Source organism: Lonchura striata, chromosome 4 (genome assembly GCF_050655825.1).
Source record: "Lonchura striata isolate lonStrDom1 chromosome 4, ASM5065582v1, whole genome shotgun sequence".
Lineage (NCBI taxonomy): Eukaryota > Metazoa > Chordata > Aves > Passeriformes > Estrildidae > Lonchura > Lonchura striata.
The window spans coordinates 62141236-62157204 of record NC_140706.1 but is presented as its reverse complement, the minus strand read 5'-3'; the positions used below and the strand labels follow the sequence as shown (position 1 = coordinate 62157204).

Genomic DNA, 15969 nt, shown 5'->3' with positions numbered 1-15969 from the left:
TGGAAAATCAAATTTTCTAATGCCTTCAGTTTCCTGCTCCTTTTAAAAAACTGTACACCTTTTTCAAAATGTGGAGCTGACTAGGAGGGGAGCTGCTATCCAGTAAGAGTCTTTTCTGTACTTGAAAAAAGATTTAAGAAGGGCCCCCACATCATTCTTTCACTTGTGGTGAATTTATTTGATAAAAGTTGCCTATTAAAAGGCTGCCTTAAGTTAGTTTTGTAAATGAAACATGCACGAGCAGGATAAATTGCTGGTTTTTTGCAAGGAACTTAGTTCTTGGCAGCACTTAGGCCAGGATGGATAGGATATTGCTATGGGGTTAGTATTTTCTAAAGAGAAGCAGTTGAAAATACTTTTCCCTCTTGACTTCAGCATTTATGAAACGCTGTTAGGTACTGGCTGGAAACTGGGGCTTTGTCAATACTCCCATGTTAGACTTGACTTTTTCTGGCTCTTTGGAAAACTTTCAGTTTTGCAAAAGAGCTTCGTGGCTTTGAAAGATAAATGCATAACACAGCCCAGATTAAAATTCTTCACAAGAGCTAATATTTTCACATAGACTTACTGCCCTCTCTCCTCCTGTCATCTGTAGAATTCTTTGATAGACTTATTTTTTATTAGACCCTCAGGAGTAGCAAGTTTTAGATTTAATACCCCAGAGGGAATGGCAAGGCAAATCTTGTTGTTGGATCAATTATTCAGCTATCCCCAGACTGCTGTCTGTGTATCTGTTACACTTGAATCACATTTTCAAGCCTTTCTTATCAATCATTTGGACTAGAAATGCAGTTTAATTTTCTATTGCATTTTTAAGCTGAAATAGGGGTTATGTTCTTGTTCTGTTACCCCAGAATCATAGATGTAGTTGTAGACTTCACATTAGCTGTGCCTCTGGCTTGCTTTATCTTGGGAAAGGGTCTTTTTTTGTAGGAATGCTTTAAAGCTGAATTTATATTATTTTATGTAATATAAATTAGTAGCATGTACTAAGATGAATATCAGCAGTTGTTGTATAAAACCTCGTCTTCACATAGCTTTTTTTTCCTTTAAAAACATAGGCTAAGTTTTAATTGGACACATTATTTTTATGGGTGATCTTAAGGGGTTTTCCCTTGCAGTCACATAACAAAACCTTGGTCAGTGACTGATTTCAGTCAGTTCTTTCTTCTGAGAAATTAAACTACTTTTACAGGAACGTAAGACAAATGTAAGAATACAGATACAAAATATGAAGTAAACTCATGTGGGACTTTGTTATAAAAAGGGGCACATAGGAGACATCTCCTATGATAACTAAGAACATTTCCTCTATTTTGTTGTCACATCTGTATTCGGCTTTGGTTTACAGTAAATGAACTTGCAGTGAGTGGAGAAGGGCTTGAGCAGTGACGGGTTTTATGGCATTCTGTACTATCTTCTTTCCCAGATTCTGAGGGCAAGAGGGAAAATTGATTCAATATTATATATATAGTCATGGGCATCCCAAATGAGGCAAATGTATGTCAGCCGCTGCAGCTGCCCCACTTTACTTGAATGGGATTTGGTTCCTGCAGCACATCCGTGACATTGAGCCATTTTTGCATCCACACGCCTTTGCAAGGGGCACCTTGTGTGCCACATCTCTCATGAAACACAGTGCAGAATCTTCAAATGTACATGGCTGGCTTGGCAGCTCTGGAGTCTGACTTTTCTCCTTGCCTTCAAGAGGCACATCTGTTCTTCTATGCATGGGCTTGCTTCCCATTAATGAGCTGATCAGATGCAGTGTTTCTTGATGACTGGTATTCTAGCTTCCTGCCAGATGTGTGGGGGAGTTTTTGTTTTTGTTTTGTTTCTGATGAAAGGATATGAAGGTCAGCTTACAGGTCACTGATTTAAAAAAAAAAAAAAATCAGTTTTTGGCATTGAAACTTATTTCTTCATTGTCCATTTGCTTTCTTTTTCTCCTTCTGCAAGATCAGATGGAAACAGCAAACACTGGACAGCTGCCAGGGTTGCAGGTGTAGTGATTCCTTCTTGGTGGTAGTTGCTGCTTCCACTTGCACGTGTTCTGACTGGAGAGACCTTTGCTGGATACATGGAGAAGCAGCCCATGAGAGAAGTTGTATCCTGAAAGTGGTGAAATAGGCAGGTGCAGGGCACCAATGGAAATCTGACATGACTATTCTCATTTGCTGTTCCAAATACAAATTTGAAGAGACATTTATAGCAAACATGAGCCTTGTTTTGTTAAAACAGAGGCTCTTCAGGCCAGTGATCACAGTACCAGCCTGACAGAGCTCAAGAAGTATTTGGATAACACTCCTGGGCACAGGGTGTGACTCTTGGGTGTATCGTGTGCAGGGCTGGGAACTGAACTTCAGTGGTTCTTGTGGGTCTCCTCCAACTCAGGATATTCTATGATTAAAAAAAAATAAAAAATCAGTGTCTAAATATCTTTAAGAGACAGCAAAACACAGATGGCTCCTGCATTGTTTTCTGTGCCCTGCCTTTGAGATGCTTGCTCCTTCTTCTTACATTTCACCATACACAGTAAGTAATACTGCTGTGGATATGAGCTGCTGCAAGTCTGGCAAATGTCCTAATTTTCAGACTCTGTACGTGTTATAGATCCACCAAGAGTCTGATAAAGACTATCCTTGAAGACTTTTCTGCACTAGGAATTTTATAAAAGGAGAGGGACCAACCAGACTTTAAACTTAAAAAGCCTTAAAACTTAAGAAAAACCCAAATCTACAACCTTTTTGTCATTACATTAAAAAAAAAAATCTCTGCGTGATTCCTTTTCATTATTTTTCTGGCACTTCCATCTTTGAATAAGAGAAAGCTTTAGTGTAAACGACATCATCACATGGTTTTGAGCCACTAGTCCTATGTTGTCTTACTTCTACTAGGAAACTTTCTGTATGATTTATACTTTCAAAATATGGATCATATCACCTTGAAAACATACTTTTTAAAATTTTTATTTGGAATACCAGATTCTAGGGAGTGTGCTAAAGGCTTTTGAGGTTAAGATTTAAAAGATTTCTTATTTCCAATAAGAATCCTCCTTTCCAATAATAAAACATTTCCATAATGAATTAAATCTGAATTTTTATTTCCTTCTTTTTTTTTTTTTTTTTTTTTTTTTTTTTTTTTTTTTTTTTTGTTAACTCACAAGGAGACAGGAAGACAAATTAATTGATCTGTTTTTGCAGAGTGACAATTTGGAACATCTAAAGCTTCCTGTTTTTTTGTCTTTTGGTTTTCTGCATTAATAAACTTGAAGTTGAGCTAGCTAGGTAGCAGCAGTTGTGGTGATACAAAGTTATGCACCAAAATAGGAGAGCTGTGAAGGGCTTTTTGAAGCCATCTAGACATCTGCTTCTCAGCTGGATAGATAAAATGATGGCAAAAGGATATTTCCCATTAGTTTTCCAAAATTCTGTCTTGCACTGGGTAATGATCATGGAATGCACCACTGCACCATTCATTACTACAAACTCTTAATACTGATAATACTTCATTTCAGCATTTTTGATGCAAATTCCACTATTTAATATCATCAGCTCCTTTTGACATCTTCTACATAGTGAGAAATCACTTCATGGAATTCTGCTCAATGATGCTTAAGCTCTTTTCTTGAGCTTTTGCCGGTAATCTTATTTTTTTCAATCTATAAAAAATGAAATCAAAACAAGCTTTTTTAGTATTTGCACTGTGTCTGTTTAACTGATGGAATTCATTGACACATGAAATCATGAAGTTGCATGATTTAATGCAGTCCAAAAAGACTAGGCTGAGTTATTTCTAAATGATTGAAAGATTCTTGGTTATGATTTGTTGTCTATATCATTCTACATACATATGAAGTCTGTATATGTATGAACATCAGTGCTGTAGCAAATAGCATAAACAGGTAACCCTGGGAGAGGAAAAATGTTGCTCTTCTCCAAGTGATGTAAACATCTGTAGGAGCCTTTTGTATCTACCTCTTGATACAAAGAGGAGGAGCAGATCCAGCTAGCTCTTAAATCAGAATGTAACTAAATCAAGATATCAGTCAACTCCTACAAGAATCTGTGAATTCCTGCAATTTTGTCTCCTTTTTTTATCATAAATAAGCCTGCTGTCGTATTTTGCAAAGAAAGTAATAACTTTATGTCCTTAACCTTGCAGGGCTTGGACAGTCAACCTAACCTATATTAATTTTCTTCTTTTTGAACTTCCACTATCTGAGGCTGCATAATTTACCTTGCATAATTGTCTTTAGCAATCAGAAGTTCCTCTTCTTTGGGTTAATTAAATGTTTTCTGATAGTGGTAATGAACCCCTGCTCCCTAAAACCCAGCAGAGTTAATCAAGAAGGAAATTGTTTATGAGACTCGGCTGAAGGAAGTAAGAGAATTTGTACTAAATTTGCTACTATTGTATGTGAGATGTTTAGAACCACGTACTCATATCAGAAAAGTTCTGAAATGCAGGCTACCTCAGTAATTTTATTTCCGAGTTAGATTGGGATAATTGGGAAGAAGGTTACACATAGTTAGTAGAAGACCACTTTCAGAAAATTTAGATTGCGTGCTTTTTTTCACACTGAAATATAGCTTAAGTGACAGGATAAAGGGAGAATATATAGCTGTGCATTCTTCTATTTTAATAATCTATTTTTCATGCCATCATATATGTACTGATCTGTGGTCTGTGACAGTTAGTCTTTATTCTTATTATTCCTCTTATTTCCAAGCACATGGTATTTCTTTTTTCATAGTGTAGAGAGAAATTATTTCAAAACTGAAAGGATCTAGAAACAGGACTAAAGCCTAACAAAAGATTTAACTATTTACAGGTTCTGAGGCCTTGAGGTATTTTTGGCTAATATAAACAGCTTAATGTGAAATAGAAATTTCAGTTTGTGGTAAATCTGTCTGTCCCCAGCAGCTTCAGATAAAATAATTCTATCCTTCTTGAGCACATCAATTTGCTAGTCGGTGGTTCATGTATCAAAGAGCATTCTGTGAAAATATCAATATCATTGGTTAATATAAATGAAATTAATTTTTAAAGCTGGGCTAAAGGTTGGCATCTGAAAAATTGCATTACTTTGCAGAAGAGAAATTTCTGTCTTCCAGTGAAATTTCAGGTCATAAGGGCAAGTAATTTTCACAATCTTCAATGGGAACCCGTGAAATATGAACTTCATTGTCACCTAGCCCCAAAGCGATAAGATAAAATGAGCTGATACATCATTTGCTGTGGTTTTATCATCTCCTTCAGTAATTGGAAGAGAAAACATAAGAGTCCTTTACCACCCCCCTCCCCAATCCCTTCACCACCCACACCCAGGCATAAGCCATTTTGCTCTGATCAATACAAAGGTCACCGACTATTTATTTATTTATTTATTTATTTTTGCTGGGTAAAACTGTCTAGTGGAACATTAAAGTAATGAATATGTTTAATTGAGTTTGTCACCCATGAAAATGCTGAACAGGATTGTGTAACAGACTGTGCATGCTCACAGGGGGTCTGCTGCTCATTGCCTGTGGATTTCAGTGGCTGATTTTGTAAATAGCTGAGATTTAAAGTGAACATCTTATTTGTTGTTTCTTTGAGAAATCTAAAATAAGCCAATAAACAACTCTGATTTATTGAAGAACATGTTGATATTTAAGATTTTTAATAGTCTGATCTGATTCTCTGTTAATTCAGTTGTACTTAGATGTATTTAAACAAAGAGCAGAGTCAGACTCTTTCACTGTGAATCCTGCAGCCAGGAATTAAATAATACCTGGACAATGGAATCCAAGGGTCCTCAGATGCAAGGCTGAAGTTAAGGTAGAAATCCAGGTTTCTTGTGAACTGAGTGTCATATTTTGTAGCCTCTGAGTGCTGTAATTTTGCCTTCCTGAGTAAAAATTACTCCAAATGACCTAGAATGTTGCTAGAATATATTTATCTCAACCATAATAATATTAGAATGTAAATTAAATGCTCTATATTTTTATGCAGTGCTTTGTTGGTTTTTTCTTTGTCTTGCATTATAACTTATTTTAAATTGGACAAATGTGCATCAGCTTTTAAAATAAGCTATTTAGCTTTTATTTTACTCATGGCAGTTAAGTTGGCTGGCATATTAAAGTAATATAATTATTCAATTACTGTTTCAGTTCTATAACCCATTTGCAGACTTAATTACTTCTAGCCTATTCACGTTTTCAAGATCAATACTACTTTTCTCTAAAATAAAATAAAATAAAATATACGATGGTTGATTGGCTTGCTTAACAGGTAAAGCAAACTGTTCATTTAATCTTCAGTAAAATATTACTTTGCTAATTCAGGAGCAGCTATAGTGATGGGGGTGGTTTTGTAACTACTGCATGAACAATAGACATTGTTTATAATCAGCATTCAAGGAGGCTTTTGAAGGAAAGGTAGAATGGGGCATTTGTATTACAAAGTGAAAAATGACAGAATAGCTTCCAAGTAAATGAGCATTTTTTTTGTTGAGAAATTAGCAGATATATGACTGTAAATCTGCAATTTACAGATTTACAGTCATATATCTGTAAATATGAGCAATTTTTAATGTATGATCTTTATTTGTGGTTAGCACTGTGCTACCTGAGTTTTCATGCAACTCTGATTTCAGAGTCTTCTCCATGTAGAATTTGAATTTGGCTGTTCTTTACTCACTAATTTCTTTGGGAGTTTCCGACAGTTGTGCAGTGTTGGGCATTTAGCATGAGTACAGCGACTGAGTACAGGTTTAGACCTTAATTTCTAATACTTGAAGTATAGAAGGGACTTCATTCAAAGGGGAAAGTAATTTTGTATTTTTAGTAATGTTGTCATGACGCCTGTTCATCTGGTGTTGCCAAAGTCTAATTACAGAACAGTTTGTCTGATGAGATTTTTGAAACTGTAGAACTTTACAGTTGCCTCATTTGTTTATGTGTTTATAAATAAAATGGTAAACAGTATAAATTGTCTTTTCTCCTGTAAAGTGCTGTATCTTTTGAAACAAATGAAATCTGCAGTAGATTGAACTTCCATCTGGTGTGTTGAATCAGCTGAAATTCTGTAAATACTTTCTTACTTGGGGAAGGCAGTACTATTTCTGCAGATTAAATCAGATTGTACACTCTCATTAGTCTCTGCTCCACAACTTGTTCCAAAACTGATGGTGACAAAAGGCAGAAATGAGTTGGTTTTAACCTCAAAATATTGTACAATGGTATGAAGAAGATAGCTGTTCTTAAATTCTGAAGTGGAGCTCTGTGTTGTGTGGCTTATGGGTGAAAACAGGCAAATGCAAAAATAGTTCTTGAAAGTTGTAGTTCTGATGCCAGAAGTGATTTAAAAAAAAAAAAAATTTGTTTGCCAGAATAAAAATGCTGAATTTAATTTGAAGAATGAGCCAGATTCTGCAACTAGGAGGCTCTAATAATATCTTCTAGGGAGTGAAAGGTCGCGCTGGGTTTTCACAGGGAGCACACGTGAAAGAACCGCGTTTGTCTCCTGGACCTTCCACCCGCTCTAGGTGCGGCGAGGAGCGCGGCCGCGCTGTGGTCGCTGTGGTGACTGGTTCACCGGCGGGCCAGAGCTCTGGCTAGGGTGCTGCCAGTGGCCCAGACTTTCGGAGAGCACAGTGTCCCAAAGAAGGGCTGCTCCGACCTAATCCAGTTTTAATTGAACTCCAGAGACTTTGAAGTGAGGCCGCAGAGCAGGCAGAGCCTTCTCCAGCCCGGAATGAAGGCCCTGCTCAGCCCGGCCTCAGCTGCTCGCGTCTCCTGATCAGTTTTGTTAATGAGTGTGTCAGAGGATGGTTACAGCAGTGCCTGTGCTGTTTCTGGGGTGCAGGTCCAGTTCCTGCTGTAAATCCTCTCCCTCTGAATTTGTTACTTCATCTGCTCCGTTGGCTCTACGAGGTGCACGATGCAAGGTGCACCTCTGCTCTTTTCAAGCTGGTGCTTTTCCTTCCAGTTTTAAGGAGGCTGCAAGCACACCCTCGTGTGGGGTTTGCAGTCTCACAGAAATTGCTCACTTCATGGGGTAAAATGAATAATTATTTAGAGTGCTGGTTTTGCTTACATTATCCACATAGTAAGTGTTTGAATATGCCATGCACTGACCGATGGGGACAAACAGGCTGTTGGGTTTTAATTGTGGAAAAGTGGAGGTTACCATGTTGCTGTCTGCTTAAAAAAAAATCAGTCATTGCAATTAGAAGCTCCAATTTTAAGATCATAAGATGGATGAATACCAGCAAAAAGTACTAAGAGATTTCTGTGCACGAGCACTACAACTCTGTCTACTTTGTTACCTCTTTTGATGTTGTATTCTTAGGGGATATTTATATGCATGTGACAAAATTCAACCACAGTGGTTCTGAATAGTTCCACAGAATTAGACAATTCTGCCAATTAGTGTGGATAGTTTATGGGTGTACTATGGGAAGTGTCAGTGTGGCCCAAGTCTGTTAGTTCCCCAGTTCCAGAAATGTTTAGCAACCATTGATAATCTCTGGTTCTTTCATCACAGTTCTAGAATTTTGTACTGGAATAATGACATATTTTTTTCCTTCTCTTTCTATGTGCGTGTGAGTGTGTGTATGTGTGTTTGCTGGGAAAGAAGTTGGCATGTGTATTGAGAATAAGATGATTTGCTTTGTATGTTCTGATTTGTGCTATCAGCTTTTGATTTGCCAGCCATATTTGCTTTTAATTGGCAAAACTGGTACACTATTTTATGCTGTATTGTGTAGTGCTTTTATAATAGTGCAACTGCTCTCTGTGCTACAAAAATGCAGGTTTTATTTGTCAATACATGCTACATGCAAGACAAAATCCTCCTTTGTTAAAAACCTGTAAACAAATGATTGGTTTAGTTAACAGTCTTTGTTATGTTCAGGATGCGAATTTCACTTTTTTGTTTTTATACACAATGTATTGCTCAAGTGAAATTGTGGTAAGAGTGATGTTAACAAGGATTGCATATGAGTCTCTTTTTCTATGATGGTTTTCTATTAAGTGGTTTGTGTTTGCTAAAATTGACAAATCTCAGATTTTCCTTCTCCTATAGTTTTTTAATCTGAGGTAGAGAAGTGTCCAATCTCTCTGTCCCTTAACACTTACATAATTAAGCTTTGAAACGAAAAGGAAAAAGTGAAGCAACAAAGAAACAAAGTGGCTGAGGACTGAAAATGGAATTAGTTTGAATTGTGAAGGCAGACTAAGCATCTGTGTCTGTCAAATGGGATGACAGGAATTGTAACAAGTTACTTTGACAACTGCTTACTCCATAGAGAGATTATGCTGAGTTCATTTGCAGGTTTGTGTTTAACCTTAGCTGACAAAATGATACTTAACCTCTTATACAGCCAACCTTTCTAGTTCCAGAATTAATGAATGCTGCCTTAGCGATAAACCTAAGGAACATTTTTTTCTTTAAAGACATTTTTTTCTTGCTTATTTGTTCCAGGTCTGTTATAATGATGCTGAAGGGAGTGCAGATACATCTAATGCTACTAGAAATACATTTCCGAATATGGTTTTATTCTTTGCTGAAATGCTGAACATTTAATAATGTTTTTGAAACTCTGAAACTGTTTTTCTGAAACATGAAAAATAGACAGTTGTCTTTAAATCAAAAAATGTAAGCAAATGTTTAACATATTTGGCATGAGTAATTGAATTCAGGAGTACAATAAATGTATTAGAGATTCATAGAATGATTTGAATTTTGAGCATATTTTAATTTTGCTGCAGGTTTTGCATTTAGTTGGTAGAATCCATGTTTGTGGGTTAAAGAGTTTCTCTTTTTCAAGGTATTACCTGTCCAGCTAACATTTAAAACATCCTTTATGTCTGTTTCTCCTAGATTCTGGCATACACAGAAGGACTCCATGGAAAATGGCTCTTCTCAGAGATTCGATCTATCTTTTCCCGACGTTACCTCTTGCAAAATACAGCGCTGGAGATATTCATGGCAAATAGAGGTACAGTGAGCTTAAAGAAATCACAGGTGTGGATGTGGGGACATGTGCATTCTCTTTGGATGTTTAGCCATGTCTGTTTTGACATGGATTTGTGTAGATAGGGGAAGGGCTTGGATTAAATATATTAGTATTTAAGTTAGTATTTTTTTTGTAATTTAGTTTCTCTTTCCTATTTTTTTTTCAATGATAAATTATGATCAAGTATGAAAACTGCATTATCAATGCCTCACTTTCATTTATATCCACATGTTTATTTGGCATTCTCTGGGGACTCCTGCTCAAGACAGTCCTAGCTCTGATCTGTTGTGCATGAAGGATTTTTCGTGTCCCCTTGGAGGGTTGATAGTTGTTAGTTGTACACACCAAGAACAATGGAATGAAAGAATTTCACTACTGGGTTAGACCAGTGACTGCTATGCCTTCATGCTTTACTTAAAATTTAAAACATTGTTTTGGTAATGGTATTGTCCAACAGAATGTTAATCATATACATAAACACTTGTTGTACTCTCTGAAGTCATTAATGGCCACTGGTGATACCATAATTAGATTGTTATTTAGATTTTTAAGTTGCTGTTTCAGAAGTGTCATTCATATGTTTCAGACAAAATAGGAAAATAGTATTTTGAAGACTATTTCTAGAAAATACCTAGGAAGTAAATTAGTAAATGTGTGAACCAGTAAATACATACATTTTTTAATTAGTTCTAGACAGTTAATCTGTGCATATAAATTTAATTTCTATTTTTAGAGGAAAAGAAATAGAGACTTTGTAAAATGTGCAACTGTAACAACTTCTGCTGAAATTCTTGTTAGTGATATATAAAAGGAGTTCTGGAAATTAAAAAATATATCTACAGCAACCTGATGGAAACCTGTCTGATCTGTTGGACGTCTGAGCTTAGGGTTGCATTGTGTTGGTTGAGAAAGCCTAACATGCTGTATTTCAACTCTTGTACTCACAGTGGGTGTCATGTTCAACTTCCCTGACCAAGCAACAGTAAAGAAAGTGGTTAACTGTCTACCTCGGGTTGGTATTGGTACCATCTTTGGATTACCCCAGACCAGGTATTTTACAATCTGAGTTAATTTTTATCTGTCAGTTTTATTTTCATCAATCCAGCCCACGTGTTTTGAAGCATTTACACCTACTAGTTTAAGAACATGGAGCAGGACTATCTTGATTGTTCGTACTTTAAATTTTTATTTTTAATTTATTTCTGTACATAGAAATGGAATTAAAATAGTTTGGGATGTTTTCTGTTTTGTTTTGTATTTTTTTTTTTTTGTCTTAGGGTCCAGAAAAAAAACCTTCTTGGATTGCTATTATAGCTACTCTGTAAGAACATTAGGATTTCTATTTACAGAAACAAATTATGTGTTAAAAATTTTAAATGTACATTGAAGACACATTTGCTCAATATTTCATATTTATTTGTACTGATCAATTTGTTTGCAACATAATGTAGGTTATTAAAATAAATCGTTTCCTTGAATGGTTTACCAATACCTGTAAAGATTTTTTAAACTAAAACTACATATATATTTTTTTCCTCCCTAAGTGTGATGTGGGTTTGGTATTTACAGATGTTTTTCTTATGAACAAAACAGTCTTGGGAATTTTATGATAAACTCTTCTCTGCTTTATTTATCACTCCAAGGAATGACTTTACAGTCTTTTTTCACAAACAATAGGAAATCTGGCATCAAATCCTAAAAGTTTGAGTTATTTATGACTAACTCCCCAACACTGCCTAGAATTTAAACCTCAAGAGGGTGGACTTCATAATGAAATTCCATCTTCTTATCATTGTTTTCCTTTGTTCTTGAGGGATTTAAAGATGACTTGATTCTTATGTGAAATTCTGAAAGTATTGTAATTCTCCTATTTAATGATATTCCATCTCTAAATCTCCAGTAACATATTTCTGTAATACATCAAGCCATCATGGAGCAGCTGAATTTGCACAGCTGTAAAGGTTTCTGTTGGAAATTTTTCAAATTTTGACATATCCAGCTGTCAGATGCATTAATTCTTTTTATTCTTATTAGATTATAAAACTTTAAAAATGAACTACAAGTATCCAAGTGGCAGTTTGATCTCCAGAGAAATCTAGCACAGATGTAGTAGAAAGAATATGTACTACTGCCACTGAAAATCAGATATGTAAAAAAGGAAGACCCACCAGGTTTTCTCATTATTTTTTTCCAATTTTCTTTGTTTTCAGACGCATTTCTTTGGCTAGTCCACGACAGATCTTCAAAGCCTCCAACATGACCCAGCGATGGCAACACCGAGAGATTTCCAACTTTGAATATTTGATGTTTCTAAACACTATAGCAGGTATTGCTAATTACTATACATCCAAATTACTGTAATTACATTGAAAAAAGAGTCAATCATGGCACAGTCTCAGCAGCCATGGGGCACAACTAAATTTTGCTCTTGTAATGAGTAATTTTTTTCTATGTATGATTGTGTCCTGAAGAACTTCACAACAATCCTCCTAAATTTATTTTATTCATAATTATATTTATGTTTATGTAAGACTAGAGATGTATTCATAACACTGTACTGAGCTGCACTTAAAATCAGAATATCATGACTGTTGTGGGGCACAGGAACTATATAGACTGTCAGCTATTTAGGAAAGCCTCAGATTTTGGAACTTCTTTATCTTCAGTATTCTAAGTTTTAATTTTCATAAGTATGATCCTCCTTAAATATCATAATGCAACAAGTTCTCTGTAGGTCTGGGAAATCTCAGCCAGGGAGCAGGATATTCCTGGAGTCAATAAATACCACTGTTACAGGATGCATGTTTGGTCTCAAAAAAGGGTGCAGTGGCTGGATTGCCAGTGCTGTCATTCCAGGACACCATCAATCCAAAACCGACCCTAATTTGTATCCACTTATTTTTGTCCTAACCACTCATTCTGTAAACACTGAGCTATATTTTGTTTAATCCATCTTACCCCATCAGCTTCTAACCAGCTGGGCTTCAGTTTGCTAATTGGAGGCTGACTGTTTGGTCTCATGACATCCCTTTTATTTTCCAACTTATTCTGTCCTCTGAGCAACTTAGAAAATTTCTCAGTTTTCAGTGCTTTCTGTGTTGAAAGGTCTGTTAATTTCCTTTCAGGCTTGGCACTTGCTAGCACGATTGATACAACAAATGCCTGTGCTTGCACTAATTGCATTTTATACAAATGGTCACTTTTGGTGCTTTCTGTAATCAGTCATCAAGTCAGAGGTGCCAGGATGCTGACAGATTTTTAAAAGTAGGGGTCGATCTGCTTGCCTCGTTACTGCTCAAGCAGACTGAGGCACATCATGACACTGTTTTCTATCGCTCTAATGAATGACCCTTTTCAGCTTTAATATATTACTAAAGTAATAAATTGAATTCTTATCTGCTTGGTGTTGGAGGTTAGAAGAAGCAGAAAGATAATCTTATAAAAAGAGGGAAAGTTGAGTTGCCCATGATAGGGAATTAAAAGAAAGATAGTTACCCTAGTGTCATGTAAGTAGCCTTAATCCTCAATAACAGGTAATGTGCAATAAAGCCAAGTGACTGTACCATTTAAAAGTTCTGCAAACCACAATGGACAAATTCTGAGTGGCATAAGAAAACTGGAAGAAGAAATACTGTGGTGGAGGTTTAGAAAATGTTTTCTGACAACACTACAGGTTGGATTATAAAATAATATTCCTGAGGAACAGGTTAAAACCTGTCTTTGTAGACTTTTAAGACCAGGCTGAACAAAATCTCAAGAACATGCTGACTGAAGATGATATGAATGAATAAGACACTGCAACAATATAATAAAAATACAGGATCCATGTAAAAACTGCATTTTAAACTCAGAAACCAGGCTTTGGGCTGTGTCTGTGTGCATGGTATGTGTTTATTCTAATTGAATATTTTGGTTTTACTGGAACAAAATTTCCATCTTAGATATGTGAAGATGTACACATGAACCTGTATCCAGACCAAATTTTCTGTCCTGGTAAATGGTGGCATATCCATAGATGGACAATGGGCAAAGATGAATTCCCCTCAAAGTGAATTCTCTAGATGAAACAGCTATTAATTGAAAATTTCTTCAGTCTGAATTCCTGAGCTATTCCATTCTTCTTTCACATATTGTATTTAAGACATTATGTAAAAATAATGCTTTAATTTTTAGTATCAACAAAAATCATCAACCCTCCATTTTTGGAAGTGTTTCACCTTAAGGAAACAGAAGACAAGATGATGTAAACAAGGAAAGGAGAAATGCTTAGGAAATGGATGAATTTAACTGTCAATCTTATTGTATGCAAAAGAGTTTACAATTATAGTCAAATGGGCTGAAATGTTTTAGATTAAATACTAGCATATTGTCAACTTTTCCATTATCCTTTCAATAAAGCAAAGTAGAATATTGAAATGATAACAGATGTGAAATAAACTGCAGTTCTTTCAAACAGCTCATAAAGTTATATTGTTGTATCCGTAAAGATTGGTATTTTAGTTAAATATAACTCTTTATTCACAGTGGGTTTGTTTTGTTGTTTGTCAGGTCGAACTTACAATGATTTGAATCAGTACCCTGTCTTCCCTTGGGTTATCACCAACTATGAGTCAGAGGAGTTGGACCTTACACTTCCTAGCAACTTCAGGGATTTGTCAAAGGTATTTGTCATCAAATACACCTTTATATTTTATCATAGTAGTTTGCAGTCTTGTAAACATTTTCTATGTTTAGTACATGAATGTTTCCTGCATGACCATTAACAGTGTCTCATTTATTCATGTGTGTACTGATAATAAGAATTAGATTGTGTAAAAATGAATTATTAATGTATTCTTATTGCCTCTGATTGTATCGACCTAATAATTGTTGTTGGAAGGTGCTCCTAGTTGGAACAAAGACATTACATTTCATTTCAAATTTTAATAAAATCGGAAATGCTGTGGCTGTTAAAGATTAAAAATTAGCCTTTTTATTGTTTTTTTTTCTGATGAGAATTGTACCTTTTTTAGTAGCAAACCCTGTAGCAAACCATTATATTTTAGATACTTTTAAATCACTGCCCATATTCCATTGAGTAGAAGCTTAATTTTATTACTTCCTCTGTGTACCCCTTCAGGTACGCTGGAGCAATGCAGCTGTTCTTTGTCAGAAAGACATTGGCAGGTTTGAACAACTTTTCCAAACAATTCCTTTCTGGCAGAATAGCCTTGTGAGTTTTTGCAACAGTGCCCCAACCATTTGCAGATTCGATATACAGCCTGTTTTACAGAATGTGATTATTCTCTTGCAATATTTTCCCAGGAGGGACTATTTCATTTTACAAAGTAGAAGTACCTCTCATTTTCTTTACAAGGAGTGGGTACACTAATCAGCAAGCAGGATCTTTTTCTAAAAGGTAGCTTTTATGGGAAATGGTTGGCCATGTGGAGCAATATAGCAAATTAGCAGAAAAGGTAAGGAGAGTATTTTAATTATAGTTTGGGGTTTTTTTAACTCTTATATAAATTGCAAATTTGCTACTAAAAATCCCCATGAAAATATGGCAGTTTTAAAAGTTTTTGCTTTCAGTTTGCAGTTGAGTAAACTAAATACAGGTCTATGAAAAGGTTTTATTACTGATTTAGTTTTTTTAACCTTAAAAAAGGTGCTGTATAGTCAGCAAATATATAGACAAATAAACACACGTATATATATATGTATATGTGTGTATATATATTTAAATATGTGTGTATATATATATATATTTGAAGACTGTACCATGACTTTTGAATGTGTATATGTACACATTTAAAGCCAAAACAGAGATTCTGAGATTCTATTGTTGTAACTTTTCCTAATAGTGTTACTTAATGTGAAGAAGTCATTAACTCAAAGTTTTCTTAGACTGTCTGACTGACACAGATCCACATTCACGGGTAAACCTGCACATATTTTTTATTTTAGCAAATCTTTAAAAGGTA

General features: G+C 35.5%; 1 protein-coding gene across 6 annotated transcripts in view; it reads left to right on the top strand.

Annotated features, from left to right (window-relative positions):
* LRBA (LPS responsive beige-like anchor protein) overlaps window positions 1-15969 on the top strand; it is a 392984-nt gene that overhangs the window by 263437 nt on the left and 113578 nt on the right. For all 6 annotated transcript variants that reach the window (XM_085579290.1, XM_085579288.1, XM_085579289.1 and 3 more), the window contains 4 exons: window positions 9871-9988; window positions 10954-11056; window positions 12217-12332; window positions 14555-14667. In XM_085579290.1, coding sequence (XP_085435416.1) covers window positions 9871-9988; window positions 10954-11056; window positions 12217-12332; window positions 14555-14667 — 450 coding nt within the window. The remainder of the gene's footprint in view (window positions 1-9870; window positions 9989-10953; window positions 11057-12216; window positions 12333-14554; window positions 14668-15969) is intronic.